Raw genomic sequence first — 19,150 nt, 5'->3', positions numbered from 1 at the left:
TGTGCGGCGAATAATGGCCGTTTTTCACTTGTTATTAGCTGTGTAATGTGGTAAGAATGTAGGGACAGTTTCATCACCATCAAAATAATCCGGAGTTAATAGCATTTTGGAAAACAGCAGCTGCTGAATTGGTGGAACAACTGCTGGGAAAACGATTGAAAACAGCTGTTTTTCAGTTAACGCCAAAGTGCCTAATATGGGGTTATATTCCCAGGTCCCTATACAGTAGTGAGGGGTTTATACTGCGGATGGATCAGCACTGTGTGTGTGTACTCCTCACAAGCTGTAACTAAAGTAGCGTACAGCAATTGTCAGGAGCCAGACTAAACCAGGGGGATTTAGTTATATGGCTTGCCAGTTAAATATATATATATATATATATATATATATATATATATATATATATATATATATATATATATATATATATATATACACACACCCATACCTACATATCTTTTACTGCAAAACTATATATTGATGTGCTTCTTAACCTGCCCCAAACCTCTTTCCCCTTTAATTCCCCTTTATTTAATTAGTCCAGTACAAGTGTAAAAACAAAACAAAGCTAAACAGCTATTTTGCAAGACACCTTAATAAAAAAAAAATCCATTGTTTTGTGGGGTTTTCTGTATCTCCATGCTAACAGCCTACAAACAAATCTTATGCAGTTAGATTCCTTCCAATCTTTCCTCTTATTTCCTGCAAACACGTGCTCAGTAGGATATTTTTAATTAAATTAATTAGCTTTTTCAGAGGATGTTTTGAGCAATTAAAAAAAACAAAACGTTCCCTTTACCTTATTTGCCCAATTTTTACACTTTGAGCAAAAGTAAAACAAACCTTAAAGTGTACTTGTCACAAGGGGTTGTGACTGCAAGCAGTTTTTCAATATAAGATAGTTTTCAGAGAGATTCTTATGCTGCGTTTACACGGAACGATTATCGTGCGAATTTGCACGATAACATTCGAATTCGAACGATAGTCGTACGTGTGCGATCTTTGAACATGTTCTTAAATCGTCATTTGTCGTTCACAAAAAATTCGCAGATCGTTACGTGTAAACAGTCGTTCACCGATTTTTCCTATGTGCGAGATAGGCTTAAGCGATCGCAAAACTCATTTTCTGTACGATATATCGTTCCGTCTAAACGCTGATAGTTATAAAAGAAAAATCGTTACTTCAAAGTCGTTAATCGTACGATCGGGCGAATTATCGCTCCATGTAAACCCAGCATTACAATCCCTTATACATGCATGTGTGAAAGCCGCTGCTAGACTGCTGTGATGTGCTTTTGTTATTTGAGTTAAAGGGGCGCTCCCTATTGCGCACAGGGTGCCGAAGAAAAGGGTATGTCTCTTACCCTCCTCTTCAGCGCTGTTCGTGTACAGTTAGTAGTTGAATGCACAGCCACATGTTCAGTGTTATACATATGGCCAAACTTCCTCTGTGCCGATATTTGGTCTTTTTTCTGTTAAAAAAAAAAAAAAAAAAAAAAGAAACTAAACACAGGAAGTCCCAGTCCTTTGTGCACTCATGCAAGGAAAGATACCTGTCCATCATGCAGGTTGTATATCAACTAAGGGCCCTAATACACGGGACGATTATTGTGTGAAAAATCGTTATATAGGTCGAACTTAAACGATAATCGTTCTGTGTAATTGCAGGCAATGATCGAAAAATAGTTTGTATATCGTTGATTGTTGATTTAGATCTGAACCTAAAATTATTGTTAATTGTTCACTGTAATTCCACATTCGTTCCCTCAGGTTCCGCATTTCTCACTTATAGTTCAGTGTAATTGCACATTGTTCATTGTTTTGCTGGGATCAGAAGGAATAAACAATCATAGTAACAATCGCAGTAACGATCATAACTAACGACCATCGTACTGTGTAATATGCTGAACGATTTCAGGTTAAAACCTCATTTGCGATCATTTGTCATTAGTCGTTAATCGTTAAAAATCGCTCAGTGTAATAGGACCCTAAGGCTGCATTCACACGTTATGTGTTCTGCATGGAACACTGACATGGAATGCCTGTAACGGACTATAATATTATACTTGCACAAGTTGCAGTGATCTCATGGAATCAAACCTTGCTCTGAAATCCGCTATGATATCTATAGGGGTGGTACAATTGTAAGGGTATAAACACACACACCGTATACGCAGCGTATTTACTGCTGCGATCCGCAACAAATACGCAGCAGATTAGATCTAAATAACGGAACACAGCATCAAATCTGCACCATCAAATCTGCTGCAGATCTGCTGCGTATTTGCTGCATATCTGCTGCGTATACGGTGTGTGTGTTTGTACCCTAATGGTACGTTCACACTTGCCGGATCCGCAGCGTATTTTCTGCCGCGGATCCGCAGCAGATCTGCAGCAGATTTCATTTAAATAACTGAACACAGCATCAAATCTGCACCATCAAATCTGCTGCGGATCCTGTAGGTGTGAACGCACCCTGAGGGTACAAACACACACACCGTATACACAGCAGATCTGCAGCAGATTTGATGCTGTGTTCAATTATTTAGATCTAATCTGCTGCGTATTTGCTGCGTATCGCAGCAGTAAATACGCTGCGTATATGGTGTGTGTGTTTGTACCCTAAAGCTGACTTATACATACTGCTTGCAGGCATATGTTTGATTATACTGACAGACTGGTTGGAAGTATATAGAGCCAGTTTTATATGGTAGCACTTTATAAAGGTCTGTCTTTTCTTTAGTTGCAAATTTTTTGCAAATTTTTCTTTAGTTGCTATAGGCAAAGTGTTGGACCTCCCAGATATCTTTGGTTTTCTCTAGTGATAGTGATAAATGTGGCACTGCCCAGTGCACTGTGAACCTATTGATGTTCCAGTCCTCGTTTATGCTTTTTTAGAAGTATCCCTATCCCCTCTACTCTGCCCAGGTAAAATACCAGGCCATCTTTATTGGAACAGCTGACATAAACTGCTTACAGTTCTTCTTTACTTTTTAATAGGCAATATACACCTGTAAGCCTTCCTCTATAAAGATGGTTACGTTAATTCATTCTGCTTCATGTTTGGTGTCTGCGCTTGCACCAGAGCCACGAAGAGTTCCTTACAAGTGTTCAGATGGTGATTAAATTTCAGGGGCTTATGACGGAACGTCCTAATGCTTGCTCTCTACTGTGCATTTTTATTTAGGTCAGGTGGTGTTGAATATTCATGAGGTAGCTGGTTTCCTCCGCAGTCTGTACTTCTCAGTTTCACTGCTCTATTAAACAAACCAGTTGAATGATTCCCTTAATGGAGGATTTGAGAAGTCAGACAATTTGGCTTATTCAAAAACGTAAACGAGTAAATCAATGAAACACATTAGCCCTTTATTTTTTCTAAAGCAAAAAAATCGTTGGTTGGGTAATTTTTTTTTAATTTCCTGGACATATTTAGCATTGGACATATTTTTTTTTTTTTTTTTTTATAGTTCGTAATTAAGGTCACATTTTGTGTCATGGTAGTCAATGGCCTCTTATTTATTGCTGATAGAGACTCATTTCCAGTGCACACAGTAGGGCCTTTGTCTCTACAGTTTTGCCGTAGCCTACTCACTCGTACTGGATATTTTCATGTAGTGTCGAAACAGGAACAAAGGGAATAATTCCATGTTTTCTAGAGCCGCCATAGAGTAGGATCTTGCATGTTTGTACAGCCCCCATACTGTAGCAGCATATTTGTCTTTATGGAGTCTGGTAGGATCCAATAGAAAGTCAGCAAGGATTCCTAAGAAGTAACTATAATTTAACTATAAATTATTCCTGAATAATTTTCCTGAAGTCCTAAGGTTACATTCACGCGTCCGTTGCGGACAGAACATAGAACTAAAGGTATTCATTGTACGGGGATTTGTTCCTTCCTGCAAAAAAAAATAAAGGACAATGTTGTAATGCGGACCGCATTTTGCAGCACGGATCAATACGCTTATGAAGCAGCAATATAGCACGGAGCACTACAGGTGCACATTAGTAGTGCGGGCTGCGGCCGCTGGTTGGCGGTTACGGGCTGCACTACAGATGTGTGAATGTAGCCTTATTCTGATCGTTAAGCCATTTGAAAAACGAACACATTCTGATCTAAGTGGATCACTTTTCAGCAGTGTTTTTCTTATGATAGGATCACAGTGAAGGTTTACATCGGTATATAGATAAGGCACTATTCACAAAAGCTGACGCTCAGAGTTCAGCCTCCTCTCTGACATTTGTGCAACTCACACAGGCTGCAGAGGGTCGCGGAGCCGTTGATCTAAAGATATGTGACCTGCATCTGGGAGACACTTGGTATATCCTATGGGTAGGCCACAAGTGGCACAGATGGGTATAGCACTCTAAAATCTGCTTTACTCCACTAGTAGTATTTCATATAGAAGCAGTTCACCACTGAGTGACTTCACAATGCCATAGAGTATATTTCACATCTTGGGTCAGTTCCCTTGTATTTCTCTGTCTCATTCCGTTATGTTCAGCAATATACAGTATACAGAGAGTGGTAAGGGATGGTGGTCATGACACTCTACATCTGCACCTTCATCTAGCACAAGGATGGGGAACCTGTTGCAAAACTACAATTCCCATCATGCCTGGACAGCCGAAGCTACGCTTCGGCTGTCCAGGCATGATGGGTATTGTAGTTTTGCAACAGCTGGAGGACCAAAGGTTCCCCATCCCTGATCTAGCAGATGTAGTCCATTCTATGGTGTCGCTCCTCTCTAGAGAACACACATACTCACAATTCATCAATGCAAATTCATCAATATATTTCAGGGTACATCATAAATAAAACACTCACAGGCTGAGAGTTCAAACCTGCTGCTCTCCCGCAGATGCTTCGTCGGAGGAGTCAATTCTCCGAAAAGTTGTCGGAGAGAAGCAGGTTTGGATATTGGGGGAAATGTGTCCGCCTGTGAGCATTTTGTGTACAATGTCCCCTGGAATAAATCTTTCTTGCATTGATGAATTGTTAGGATGCATGTTCTCTGAAGAGGAGCGACACCATAGAGTGGACTCATTCTGTTAGGTGTCACATTCACCCTCATTTCAGGTGATATTTTACAATTTGTATGGATCAGGTTACAATGCAATAGAGATCTATCAGGACTGGTGGATTGGAGAAGAAGAGCAGCTCCCTTACCAGCCTGTAAGGTTACATTTTTTATTTTGAAAATGTCTTTGAAGAATGAGAGCTGGAAACTGGTCGCTATAAGGAATTATTCCAGGTTTCCAGCTGTGACTTCTAGCTTACGTGTGTGTGTGTGTGTGTGTGTGTGTGTACACCAGCAGACTTTCTTGAGGTTCCTTTATGATTAAGAAGTTTGTCCAAGTAAAAGTCAATGATCTGTCTGAGCATGCATGTTTTTTTCTTTTAACTGGTAAGAGGTGTAAGGGTCCTTTTATATGGCCCAACATGGGTCTGGGCTGTACAAACTATCCTTAAATTCATTACCTCTTTAAGTCTGTTACCTCTTTGGATTCCTTGACACATATATCTGTGCTCTTAGTTTCCCGGTCACTGATGCAGTGCATACTTACCACTCATGCTGCTGTGTGATCTGGCACTGTCAGCTTCTGTCCTGTCGCTGCTGTAACTAAAGGCCGCTGCCTCGCAACCTCCAGAATAAATCACAGCTGGAGGACGTGGGGTGGTGGCGGCATGAAGACACAGCAGCACGGGAGCCGACAGTGCCAGATGACACAGTAGCAGGGATGGTAAGCATGCACTGCATGTATGACCAGGAAACTGACTGCACAGATATATTCATATCCGTGTTGTCAGTTTCCCTTTTCTATCGACCACACATCTCCTGTATACATAGAGAAATGTGCTGCCAAAGGTGATCAGTTTTGCCGCAGTCTAAAAGAGCCAATCAGCCGGGGATCGGGCATTTTTCGTCTCCTCTGCTGATCGCTGTCATTTTTACAGAAGCTGACTATTGGCTGCAGCAGCCTTCCTAGTATTTTATTGACCAATAATTGGTCTGTGTAAAAGGCCCTTAACCTACTTCCATTGTGCATAAGGCACTGTTTCCATGTTATCAGCAGTGATAAACAGCACTGCTCTTGGGTTGCCTAACCTTCTCTGAAAGCTTCACTGATAATAAATCCCTTTGACCCAGCAGAACCATTCCTAGTAAAGGCCAATAATGTCATAAAAACAGCTAGGGCTGCAGAAAAGGTTATATTAAATATAGAACATTGCTGATTTCTAGCGTTAGGTGACTCTGTCATTCCAGAGGTGTGATATTCTCTCAGACTATAATGTTTTTCTTAGTTGGTTCTATGGTTTCTTCCCTAGTTTATTCTATAGTTCTTCTTACCTGTAGTAAATTTTTCTTATTGTTGGTAGAGGATACTCCAGCAAAAAAATGAAAAATCTTTTAGATCAACAGGTGTCAGAAAGTATTAGAGATTTGTAATTTACTTTAAAATATCTCGTCTTCCAGCACTTATCAGCTGCTGCATGTCCTGCAGGAAGGTGTTTATTCTTTCCAGTCTCGTTTCCAGTTCCTGTCATGGACAGAGGTGGTAGCAGAGAGCATTGTGTCAGACTGGAAAGTATACACCACTTCCTGCAGGACATATAGCAGCTGATAAGTACTGGAAGACTTTTTTTTAATAAAAGTAAATTACAAACCTTTTGCACTTTCTGACACCAGTTTATTTGAAAGAAAAAAAAATAGCTGGAGTACCCCTTTAAACCTATGGGTGGATTTTATTTAGGTATTCTATTTGTGAAATGAGGAGGGGAGGAAAAAAAACCCTTGAAACGTACAGTTGATGTTTTCCTGATCTTAAATTTGTCTTTCCATTTCAGTATCATTGCAGGACATCACCATGAGGAAGGCGTTCAGAAGCTCCACTATACAGGATCAGCAGTTGTTTGACCGTAAAACTCTGCCAATTCCTCTCCACGAAACCTATGAATTGTGTGAACATCCTCCTCCTCTCAATATACTAACACCATACAGGTTTGTATATGTTTTTCTACGTCATTGTCAGTTGTCTCAGAGCATGTATTAAAAGGAGATAAAACTGAAAGGCGTACATTTTGGGTAATATGATAATACTCTCTCACCTGTGTATAATGTACTCTTATAACTTATGACACAGACTGCACCAAAAACATTGATAAATGATGCTCACGGCATGCACCTCACCCACCTTCAAATGTGTTTGGAAAAGTGGTGCAGCGATTTCATATATATGGCATTAGACCCAAATCTCTCAGTTCTCCAGAGCACCTAAAAAAGTACCCCAGCAGTCTTTAGGCACCCATATAGGCATGGTAAGCCTCCAAGAACCATAGAGCCTTGGTCCAGGTCAGTTTACAAACTTATAAATTGCAATATGACTCTAATATGCTTAAAGTCATACAAATAAGCCACAGATGTATTAGGATACTGTCGTATGGAGCGATGTAACACATTTAGAACCCTTTGGGCCTGTGAATCTGGAGCAGGAAGAATGAAGTGTATACTGAAAAGAACTCTCTGCCTACAGTGCAACATGACAGTATGTTGATGATCCTCTGCAGTCCTATGTCTCCATAATAACAGATTACAAACAAACGCCTTGTAGTCTTTTTCTGCTGTCATATTACCTTCCTCCTTCCCAGGCTTTTGTCCATCTTAAATAATGTATATTCAAGGGGTACTCCGCTCTAACATAACTTTTCATATGTTGCTGCCCAAGGTGAAACTAACCATTCATTCTATACTTGTTATTGTCTATTCAGTCTCCTCCCCCATTTCACAGCTGCTGCTTTCTGCTGAGGACACAAAAAACTGTGTGAAAGCTTTTCTCCCAGTCTCCCCCCTCCCTTCAGAGACAGCTGATGTAAACAATGCAGATTACCAGAAAGAAATGGGCACCACCTATTAAGTGTTGAACCAATGCTTATATATAATCAGATAATAAGCATATGCAAAAAAGGTAGCACAATACTTTATTGAGAAAATCCCTATACAAAGCCCTTAATACTAGCAAACTTTTTGTCACATGCTAATCCCACTTGCATCTAAGCTGGGATACCCCAATCAGCCCTTACCTAGACAACATTAAATAGAATCACATATCATGATCAATTGAACAAATGCAGTATGTAGATTAAAAAAAAGTGATAGAAAATGTTTCGGGTTCACCATGTGTGGTCCAGATCAAATTATATAGGTGGGGACAGTAACACCTCATGCGTTCCGCCATCCCAACGGCCTCTTAAGGAGTGTCACTACGAACAAACGCAGTGTGTAATGTACACAAACCACAGTCTGATCCAGTGGGGGTCACGCACATTACAGTCTTGGTGTGTTCATAGCCATGGATACCCAAACTTCAGGGCGTAGAGTGGAATTCACCGCTGATCCAGCAGCAACCGAGATGACAGGTACTCTTAAAGGTCTAGCTGGACATAAATAAACAGAATAAAGTGAATGACACAAGTGAGTTCAAATTCTTGAGGTATTTGTCCTACAAAGTGAATTTCAAGGGCAGCCAATGCACAATGTGCTATCTTAAAATTACTAAGATGGGTTATAGGAAAGCACAACATTTACATTAGATTGTACAAAAGATGGAGATCTGTATGAAGTCTAACGGTGGATAATGATTGATTTTTCAAACTCCTTTTAACTGTTTGTTGCACATGGAGGTATTATTACAATGCATTTGCTTAGTCTGCAGTAAGGTTATATGAGACAGGAAGATTGATAGAATGTCAAGTAATGTATGTAATTTAATTGTATACCATTATAGGACAAAGTGGAGTACAAGCATGGAGTACTTTAATCACAGCAGTCTCTCACAATGATTGACAGAGAGGGCCAATAGAAGACACAGAAAATATATATATTTATTTATTTATTTCTAAGAGCTGGAACAAAATTCTAAAATATTATAATTCCTACGCCAGTGCTGATGGTCATAATAAACCATTGTCCATCTTGTGGTCAGACGGAGCTATGCAATGTTATTCTGTCAGGCTCTGTATCCTAATTTCATACACAAAATTGCATTTTTTTTGCCTAGAACATAAGGATCGGCTGCTGATTTCAGCGCAGGCTGTACAGCAGATGTCACCCGTTTCTGCCCATTATTTAAGCGTACCAATTAAAATAATGTGCTGTACCCTGAACATTCTGTTCAAGTGTGAGGTTAAACTGCTACCCAAGAAGCCTCCTCTCATTCCCTTTTAATTCACAGATTGATGCTGTGCGCCTTTCATCTCCTCCACAATGTACTCTACAAGATGAAAAAATAAGAACAGCAGAGATGAATCTAATTTCTAATTGTCTTTATTGCTGTTTGTTCCCACAATAACATTTAATTTTTTTTTAGCCTCTTTTGTGTTAATGCCCAAGTAATCCTCCCCAAAGTAAAGACTGAGAGGTTACAGTAAATGGCATTGGAATGAAATCCATTATTCATAAGATCGTTCTTGGTTGCAGGCTTTTGGAGTCTTGCCTGTAAATGTTACTTTGCGTAGTGATAATTATGAAATATTCATATGAATTGCCTTTCCTGGACATCTATCCTTAGTTAAAAATGCAGATGACAACCGATAAAAGTTTACTTTGCCTCAGATGTATTATTTGGCTGATTCAGTTCTCTTTCAACAGTACCTTTTAATGGTATGGGGTGTCTGATTCCCTTTAAGTTAGAAGTAAGTGCACCCAGAATAGCCTCAGTACCATTCACAGTACTCCTATATAGTACTGTATAATAATCTGTATATTTATCCTCCCACATATTTTAGGATATAGCCATTGGAAAACCTAATTGAATGCATGTAATGTTTTACGGTGGCCAGACACTTTACACAGAGGATACAGAATGTTCGGCTGTGAGAGGGAAGGGATAAGCTGCAGCCAGATAGCTTTGGTGGCGGCTTATATCTTCCAAAATAATAGGTTCAAGCACTTGAAATCCTGCACACCCAACCCTTCTCCCAATATCATCTATCAGGGCAGAGTCAGAAGGCCCCTTTACTAATTCAATATGCCCACCTCTTTTTTTTTTTAACCTACTTTGTACACGGTTATACTGTACTACTGTGTACTGAATATAATAAAAATTAAATGTGTTTAATTGAAGTGTTGAGTAGTTTGGCAGATTTGTCATTAGTGAAACAAAAATAGATATTTGTATTTGAAGAAAAAAAAAAGTTTGGGCATCATCACTCTGCCCACAAGTACAGACCATTGTGTTTCTAACAGTGGCAGATTAAATGCACCCTGGGCCCTGGGCTGTCCACCCAACCTGGACTTCCCCCAGACTCGGGACCCTAGAGCGATGAGCTTGCTTGTATTAGTATGCTTGTGCATTCTCTTTTTATTGATGGCCCCGTGTAGGTCCCCCTAGTAGATGGCGCACTCAGTGGATCCCCCAATAGTAAATGGGCCCCTGTGTAGCCCCCCTTTAGCAGATGGGCCCATGTACAGTCTCGCTTTAGTAGTTGACCCCAGTCAGTAGATGGCCCCCACTGTAGTCCCCCTTTAGTAGATGACCCCCATTGTAATCCCCCTATCAGTATATGGCCCTTTAGTAGATGGCCTACATTATAGTGCCTCATTTAGTAGATGGCCCCCAGTATGGTGCCCCATTAAGTAGATGGCCCCCAGTATGGTGCCCCATTAAGTAGATGGCCCCCAGTATGGTGCCCCATTAAGTAGATGGCCCCCAGTATGGTGCCCCATTTGGTAGATGGCCCCCAGTATAGTACCCCTTTACCCCAGTCAGTTCGGCCCCAGTGTAGTTCCCCCCACCGCCTGCAGGGCCGGTGAGCGCACTAAAAACAAAATTCACTAGCCAAACCCCTCCATCGCTGCAGGTCTTCCAGCGCTGCTCTCCCCTGTTCTCTCCTGACAGAGGCAGCATTTGTTACAGATTCTGCCTGCGCCGGAAGTCTGTCAGCGCTGTGCAAGTGATGGAGCGCTGACAGGTGAGCGGAACCTCCAGCGCAGGAAGCGTCTGTAACACTTTTAGAAGGGAGAACAGGGGAGAGCTGCAGCGACGGGGGAGGATCTTTGGGGGGTTCCACATCCTTGGATTTGGGCGGTTTAGACGGCCAAGGCCCCCCAGGAACCTCAGGCCCCAGTCGGCAGTCCAAACCCACCCACGTTATAGTCCACCACTGGCTTCTATATAGCATTAAGGAGCTGTTTACATTTCCTATTTACATTTAACTTCTCTTTACATTTCTCCATCATACCATGTTTTTAGCTTTTTCTTATGATGTTAATTTTTTTTGTCTTTGCTTTGATAGAGATGATGGTAAACAAGGGTTAAAGTTTTATACCAACCCATCATACTTTTTTGACTTGTGGAAGGAGAAGATGATTCAGGACACTGAGGACAAACGTAAAGAAAAGAGAAAGCAGAAGGTATGTTGGGTCTTTATTTCTAATATTACATTTATTTTAGTATGGATTTCCACTCAAAACGTATACGTTTATATACTTCTAAATCTGTAGAAGTCGACAAAGTTTACATTTTCTGTTTAAAGAGTTGGACCACCCACGTAACTCTCTCCCGCTGCTCTCCATTCTGGTTAATAGATCAGGTTCTGAGCAGAGGACTCCTCTTATATTACATATATTATTTGTGGGGTTTGGCTGCTGTTGTGGAAATGAGAGGTCAGATGCAGCTTTCCAGAACAGAATTTTTAGTTATAACTATGATTTGACATTTTGTGTTTTAATAGCAAAAGAATATTGATCGTCCACATGAACCTGAGAAGGTGCCCCGAGCTCCACATGACCGACGCCGTGAGTGGCAGAAGTTAGCACTTGGTCAGGAACTGGCTGAAGATGATGTAGATCTGCATAAGCATATAGAAATCGTCAATGGACCAGCCTCTCATTTTGAAACAAGGTATTACTGGTATTTGTATCTTATTGCTGCATTCAGTGTAATGTTGAGGGGAGCCATTGAGTGTATTAGAACATACCTCCTTACTGCTTTATACCAGGCCAACACCTAGTACAGATTCCGCTTTATATCTGTGCTATGCCGGAAGCCTCCCTATAATGTTCTACAAAATTCAGTAGGAGCGTTGCAGCAGAGGCTTCCTGCTTGGCTCACATTACTGAGTGTGCAGCTCTCTCTACTGCTAATGATGTACAGAATCAGGCAGATTTGCAGAATATAGGAGTATGTCCTTCTGTTAACGAAAGTCAGTCAGAGGAATTTTAGCTACTGACAAGCATACCCTTGAGTTGAACCAAGGTCATTTTAGAGAGAAAATAGACTTTTTATCTGGTATGCAAATGAAGCTGCAAGTGTCCATTCAGTGGGCCTGATCACTGTAAGCACTTAGAGCACATTCACACTGAGCAAAAGTGACAGAATTTCAAGAGGAGCCTGCGCCGCGGACGCCACTTGAAATTCCACCTGTCATATTGATTCAGTGGGATTTGTTGCGTGCCTCTGCTCTCCGCCCAAAGAATTGACATGTCAATTCTTTGGGCGGAGAGCGGAGGCGCATGAGAGATCCCATTGAAACAATGTGACAAGCGAAATTGGAAGCGGTGTCTGCAGCGCCGGAACCGCTTGACATTCTGCCACTTTTGCTTAGTGTAAATGGGCCCTAACTCTGTCTTCTATTAACCAATCTCCCTGCTTTCCTCTTTGACTTGATTGACTGCATTTAGATTTTTTATTTTCATAAACTTTAAAGTGACACTGTCGCCTCCTTTTTGCATTCTGACATCTCTACACAGGTGTAAAGGGTAAATTTAGCGGTTTTCATACCCTATTTTATTTCATACGTCATGGTGCTTGTTCAAGTAAAAAGTCAGCTTTTATCAACGGCAGATTGTGTTTAGTGGGCGGGGCCTCGCGGCATTAGCACCACTTAGCCCCGCCCACAACGACACAGTTGGCCCCCACCCCCTTGCCGGCCATTGGAACAGGCTGGCCGAAAAGTCTAGACCCCACCCCCTTTACGTCGGCCAACCAATAGGCGTCAAGGGGGTGATGTCGTTGTGGGCGGGGCTAAGTGGCACTAATGCAGCGAGGCCACGCCCACTTAATTCAACCTGCAGTTGATAAAATGACACTTTTTACTTGAACAAGCACCATGACGTATGATATAAAATAAGGTCTGAAAAACGCTAAATTTACCCTTTACATCTGTATAGAGATGTCAGAATGCACAAAGGGGGTGACAGTGTCACTTTAAGTAACACATCAACTATCGGTATAGGTCACTTCTAAATAAGACACCTTAAAAAATAATTGACAAATATATTTTTATTAGGCCACAAGCTTATGGAGAGACTGCAGATGGGCCCTTCTCACTTGCTGCACTTCCTTATAGCCAGATGAACGATCTCCTGAACAGGGTTGAAGACCGGGTGTTTGTGAGACCCCATGAGCCACCACCGCCTCCCCCAATGCATGCAGCTGGAGATGGAAAAGCCATGCCTGTTATCAGGTACTGTACCTTGGTTAATATTTGTTTATATGACAGAGGAATGTGTCCAGTAGGAACTGGATAGGCAAAATAAAAACCCTCCAATTAAAATAGTTTACTGTTATAAAATGCGTAGCCTGATATGTTGTGATCCTCACCTCACATTGTGCTGGAGTTGCATTGGTAATATGTTTATTAAAATCCTTTATTTCTCTCTTTCTAGTGCCGCACAAGGATTATCTGATAACCGGCCACAATCTCCAGCCATGGGTAGAACCCCAGTGTTTGTGAGCCCCTCTCCACCACCACCACCTCCTCCGCTTCCTCCACCCCCTCCACCTCTTCCTTCTGCCCTTTCTGCTTCCTCTCTGCGATCATCAATATCCTCCACTCCTCCACCTCCTGTTCCTCCACCTCCCCCACCACCCACCGCTAACTTGCAGACTACTGTTGTGCCACCTCTACCAACTCCTTTGCAGATAGCACCTGGAGTACTTCACCCAGCTCCCCCACCTGTAGCGCCACCCCTTGTACAGCCCTCTCCTCCAGTATCCCGTCCTGCTCAAGTATGTGAAACTGTGCCAGTTCACCCACTTCCCCAAAATGAGGCACAGGGTCTTCCACCACCACCTCCTCCTCCACCCTTACCTCCACCTGGGATGCGACCCTCCTCACCTGTTGCAGTCCCACCTCTCTCACATGCTCCTGCTGGTCTACATCCTCTTGCTTCCATTGTGCCCGGTTCTCATGCTCCTCTTCTGCCCCCATCCCCTCCATCTCAAGTTGCGCCTGAGCCTAAGAGACACCCATCAAATCTCCCAGTCATCAGTGATGCTAGAAGTGTTCTGCTGGAAGCAATACGAAAAGGTAAAGTTATTTTTGTATTGTCACTTTTGCTTCCGAGTTTTTGTCTGTTATGTCATAAAAATCAGATAGTTGGTGGTCTGGTATTTGGGACTGCCGCTGATCCTGATCCGCTCTTTATTGACAGTGCAACATGTTTTAGTCCTCTTTAAAGCAAACAAACTTCTATACCATACTGCCTGATATTTAGCTCCGGGTTACCCAAAGAATGCCAAATGTTACTTATTAAAGAAGAAGTTCAGCAAAATAAAAAAAAACTCTGATGCAGGCAGAAGGTGGGGAGAACATAGTAAGGCATGTATACTTTCCCATTCCCGTGCCCCAGCAGCACTGCATTACCGGCTGTCTGACCGCAGCTGGAACTAATTTTTTCTTGGATTCCTTTTGTGTAAAGTACCCGATTTGGCTTATGGATTGCCTACTCAGCCAGTCAGTGATGGGAGCAATGTCCCATCCCAGTCTTTATCTGGCTGAGCAGGCAATCCATCAGCCAGGTCAGTGTTAATGTGGTGCTGCAGAGACACAGGTAAGTATAACTTCTTTATTATGTTCCTGCATCCCCCTGCCTGCAGTGTAGTTATTGATTTCGCCAGACTACTCCTTAAAAACAAACTGGCCTTGCACTATTGCAACACATACATTAGTGTTAAAAAAAAAAAATAATTCTAAAACAAATGACAAGAGATTTTTTTTGTATAGGAAAAGACTGATACCTGCTGATACATAAGAGACAAAATACCTCTCCTCCAGCTGGGTGTGACTCACCCAAACTCAGTGACCTTTCGCTCCCGAGCAAAACATAGACTGGCGGCCGATAGTACTAAATAAGCACCGTCATAATGTGCTGGAAGATTGCTTTCCCTTTTTAAGGGCTTCGGTTTAAGAAAAGCTGGCGCTCAGTGCCCAGATCTATTGTATGACAGATACCATTGGCACATATAGCAGGGTCTTTTAGCATTCCATCATGGTTTCACAGCAGTGTGAAGAGTATAGCATAGAATGCAATTCTCTGAAATTGAACAAATAATAGATATTGTGTGTGTATATTTCTGTTATAAATCAGATATAATTATTAAAGAGGAACTCGAGGCCAAAATGAAAAATCCGCTGCACGGACATAATAAAGCATGTATACTTACCCATCCCCTAGCGCCCACAGCGCTGTGTCACAAGCTTAATGACTTCCATCGGGCTCTAGTTTTTCTTGGGTTCCAGTGTTGTCACGACCTGGTGGGGAAGACCCGTTGAGCCAGTCAGTGGCTGCAGTGGTGTCCCACCCCAGACACTAACTGGCAGAGCGAGCATTCCTACCACGAGTCATGACGTAGTAGGAGCAGGAGATCCCGGAGCGGTAAGTTTTTCTGTGACACAGTGCTGTGGGAGCACAGGGACTAATAAGTAGAGCTTCTTTATGTTCCCAAAGCCCCTTTTTCAGCCCTGCACCCCACCTACAGCGAATTTTTCATTGTTGCTGGAGTTTTCCCTTAACCCCTTAAGGACTGGGCCTAAAATGGCCTTAACCCCTTAAGGTCCAAGCCAATTTTCGTTTTTGCGCTTTTGCTTTTTCCATTGTATGTTTAAAAGTCCATAGCGCTTGCATATTTTCACCTAGAGACGTATATGAGCGCTTATTTTTTGCGAAACCAATTGTACTTTGCAATTACAGGCATAATTTTTCCCTAAAATATGTTGTGAAACCGGAAAAAAATCATTTGCGCTGTCAAATTGAAAAAAAAACGAATTTGTTTTGATTTCGGGGAGTTTTGCATTTACGCCGTTCGCCCTATGGTAAAACTGACTTGTTATGCATGTTCCTCAAGTCGTTACGATTACTATGATATATAACATGTATAACTTATATTGTATCGGATGGCCTGTAAAAAATTCAAACCATTGTTAACAAATATATGTCACTTAAAATCGCTCCATTCCCAGGCTTATAGCGCTTTTATCCTTTGGTCTATGGGGCTGTGTGAGGTGTCAGTTTTTGCGCCATGATGCGTTCTTTCTACCGGTACCTTGATTGCGCATATACGACTTTTTGATCGCTTTTTATTACATTTTTTCTGGATTTGATGCGACCAAAAATGCGCAATTTTGCACTTTGGAATTTTTTTGCGCTGACGCCGTTTACCGTGCGAGATCAGGAATGTGATTAATTAATAGTTCGGGCGATTACGCGCGCGGCGATACTAAATATGTTTATTTATTTATTTATTAATTTATATTTATAAAATGGGAAAAGGGGGGTGATTTGGACTTTTATTAGGGGAGGGGATTTTTTATTAATAAAAACACTTTTTTACTTTTTTTTTTTACATGGACTAGAAGCCCCCCTGGGGGGCTTGTATATACACAGCAATGATCTCTCATAGAGATCAATGCTGTGTATATACACAGCAAAGATCCATGAGATCGGTCATAGATTACTATGGCCTGCTGCAGGCCATAGCAATCTACTGCCGAGCCGGGATCAGCGTCATTCCGACGCTGAGGCCCGGCACGGCCAGAAGAACGGATCTCCCCCCCGCGATCGCATAGTGGGGGGGAGATCCGTCCCACTAGACACCAGGGATGCACGGAGGAAAGCACTTCAATGCAGCTGTCAGGTTTGACAGCTGCATTGAAGTGCTTAATTAGCCGGCGCGGCATGGGACCCGCGCCGGATAACAGAGGCACTGCCCGGCTGCACGTGTCAGCCGGGATCAGCACCGTTCAGAGCGGGGTCCCGGCGGGACCCCGCTCTGAACACCCCCCGCGGCGCCATGACGTATTAGATACGTCATTGGTCGCTAAGGGGTTAAGGACCACACCAATTTTTACTTTTGCATTTTTATTTTTTCTTCCTCGCTTTCTAAGAGCTATAACTATTTTATTTTTCCATCTACAGGGCCATGTAATGGCTTGTTTTTTTCAGAAACAGGTGTACTTTGTAATGGCACCTTTCAATCTACCATAAAATTAATACTCAAACCCCCAAAATATCATTTATTGGGTGAAACATTTATGTTTTTTACACTTTTTAAGTTTACCCCAGGGGACTATTACATACACACATTGGATCAGTAACACTGATCACTGTTATGCCATAGCATAGCAGGGATCAGTGTTATCTGTGATCTTCTGATAGAGCCTGCCTGTGGCAGACTCTATTAGAAGACTAAAGATCTGACTGCACGGAGGAAGGTAAGAGACCCCCAGCAGTCAGGCAATGCGATCGGGACCCCCGCAGACACGCTGCTCCTGATGGGTAAGTGACAGGGGCTGCTCCTGTCAATTACACTTAAATGCTGCTGATAGCAGCTGGTTCTCACCTGAGCTCACTTCATAGCCTGGTACCCCGGCGGAGCGTACATTTACGCCTATTTGCGCCAAAGCCCAGGCTGCAGGGGCGTAAATGTACGCCATATGTCGCCAAGGGGTAAAATATAAGTAATCAGATACATCAGGATTGTTTAGATAGTCATGTCGTCTGGTTTACCAGGCTTTAGCCATCAGAAAGCATTATTCATTATTCCACATTTTTTGATCTATTTTTCAACTTTATTAAAATGTTTTAGGTATTCAGCTCCGTAAAGTAGAAGAACAACGCGAGCAAGAAGCCAAGCATGAACGCATCGAGAACGACGTGGCCACCATTCTGTCCCGACGCATTGCTGTGGAATACAGCGACTCCGAAGATGATTCTGAGTTTGACGAGGTGGAGTGGGAATAAAATGTTATATATTACACACAACAAACTGGAATGCTGATGTCAATTGTGGTGCTTGTTCTTTGAAAAAAAAAAAAAAAAAGTTTGGTCATTTTTAGTGTTTTGTATCTCCATTAATTTATGCCACCAGAATAAACTTTTTTTTTCTTTTTTTTTTTTCTTTTAGTTTACAGTAAAGTTAGCATATTCAGAATTTTACAGTGAATTTTACCGTTCTTTTACTGGGAGGCTGTAACTATATTTCATTAGACCACTAAGTATTAAGCAGCTGTCAATTTGTAGTATAGAAAGTTGGATAATTATTATTATTTTTTTTTATTATTATTATTTTCTATTTGTGCACTTTGTGAGTTTTAATTTAATGAAGGTGACCGGAGGGTGAAATCGAAGGGCAGCTGTATCTAATGTAGGCCTTATTTTATTTGATGAGATTTTTAGAGCATTAATCCTAGTAAACCATTTCTACTGCTTGAAGTTAGGTCTATACACTGAGATAAATAAGCTGAACTGTCCCCTACACCCAGGAAAGGTAACCATGATGTGCTTAGTGATGTGTTTTACACTACAGGATGCCGCATCATTGCACAAGCTCCACTGCGTGTGGGGAAAACAAGTTTGCTTTATGGGTTTGAATATGTTGACAAACTTTTTTTTTGTTGTTGTTTTTCTTCTTTTTATGATGGCCTTATTTGAATGCTTATTTGAGTTATTTTTTATGTACATGTCGTTCGGTACTATTTTGCCTGTATTCTAAAGTAAAGAATATTCATGTGAAAACTGACTTTAAACATTCGATGTAACTTATGTAACTGTTAAGAAAACAGATTGATTTGATTTAATAAATTCCTCATTTTAAGTGGAACACGTTGTCCTTTGTTAGACCTTCGGATCGCTTTGGTGGAGTAATGGCCACATCTAGTGGTCAAAGTGTGAATTTATTGCATTGCTTTTTAAGAACGTTATCAGGATGTTTTAGAGAATTCTGTGGAAAATCTGCAGTGTATCTGTATGCAAATCTTGAAATTCTAAAGATTTTTCACTGCAAATATAAATCTATAACACTAAAATTCCTGATTCTCCTACAGCTGCACAATAAAAATTGTTCATGTGCTGCCTTTGGAAACGGACCC

At 41.6% G+C, this 19,150-nt stretch overlaps 1 protein-coding gene across 3 annotated transcripts in view; it reads left to right on the top strand.

The window, feature by feature from the left end:
• WASF1 (WASP family member 1) overlaps window positions 1-18,882 on the top strand; it is a 66,315-nt gene extending 47,433 nt beyond the window's left edge. For 2 of the 3 annotated variants that reach the window (XM_069974834.1, XM_069974835.1), the window contains 6 exons: window positions 6,848-7,001; window positions 11,294-11,411; window positions 11,732-11,901; window positions 13,289-13,465; window positions 13,668-14,311; window positions 17,869-18,882. In XM_069974834.1, coding sequence (XP_069830935.1) covers window positions 6,848-7,001; window positions 11,294-11,411; window positions 11,732-11,901; window positions 13,289-13,465; window positions 13,668-14,311; window positions 17,869-18,023 — 1,418 coding nt within the window. In that variant the 3' untranslated portion in view covers window positions 18,024-18,882. The remainder of the gene's footprint in view (window positions 1-6,847; window positions 7,002-11,293; window positions 11,412-11,731; window positions 11,902-13,288; window positions 13,466-13,667; window positions 14,312-17,868) is intronic. The other variant, XM_069974836.1, reaches the window with a different exon arrangement.
• Window positions 18,883-19,150: the final 268 nt, after the last annotated feature.

This window comes from Dendropsophus ebraccatus, chromosome 6 (assembly GCF_027789765.1).
Source record: "Dendropsophus ebraccatus isolate aDenEbr1 chromosome 6, aDenEbr1.pat, whole genome shotgun sequence".
Taxonomy (NCBI): Eukaryota; Metazoa; Chordata; class Amphibia; order Anura; family Hylidae; genus Dendropsophus; species Dendropsophus ebraccatus.
This window is presented reverse-complemented; position numbering and strand designations above follow the sequence as displayed.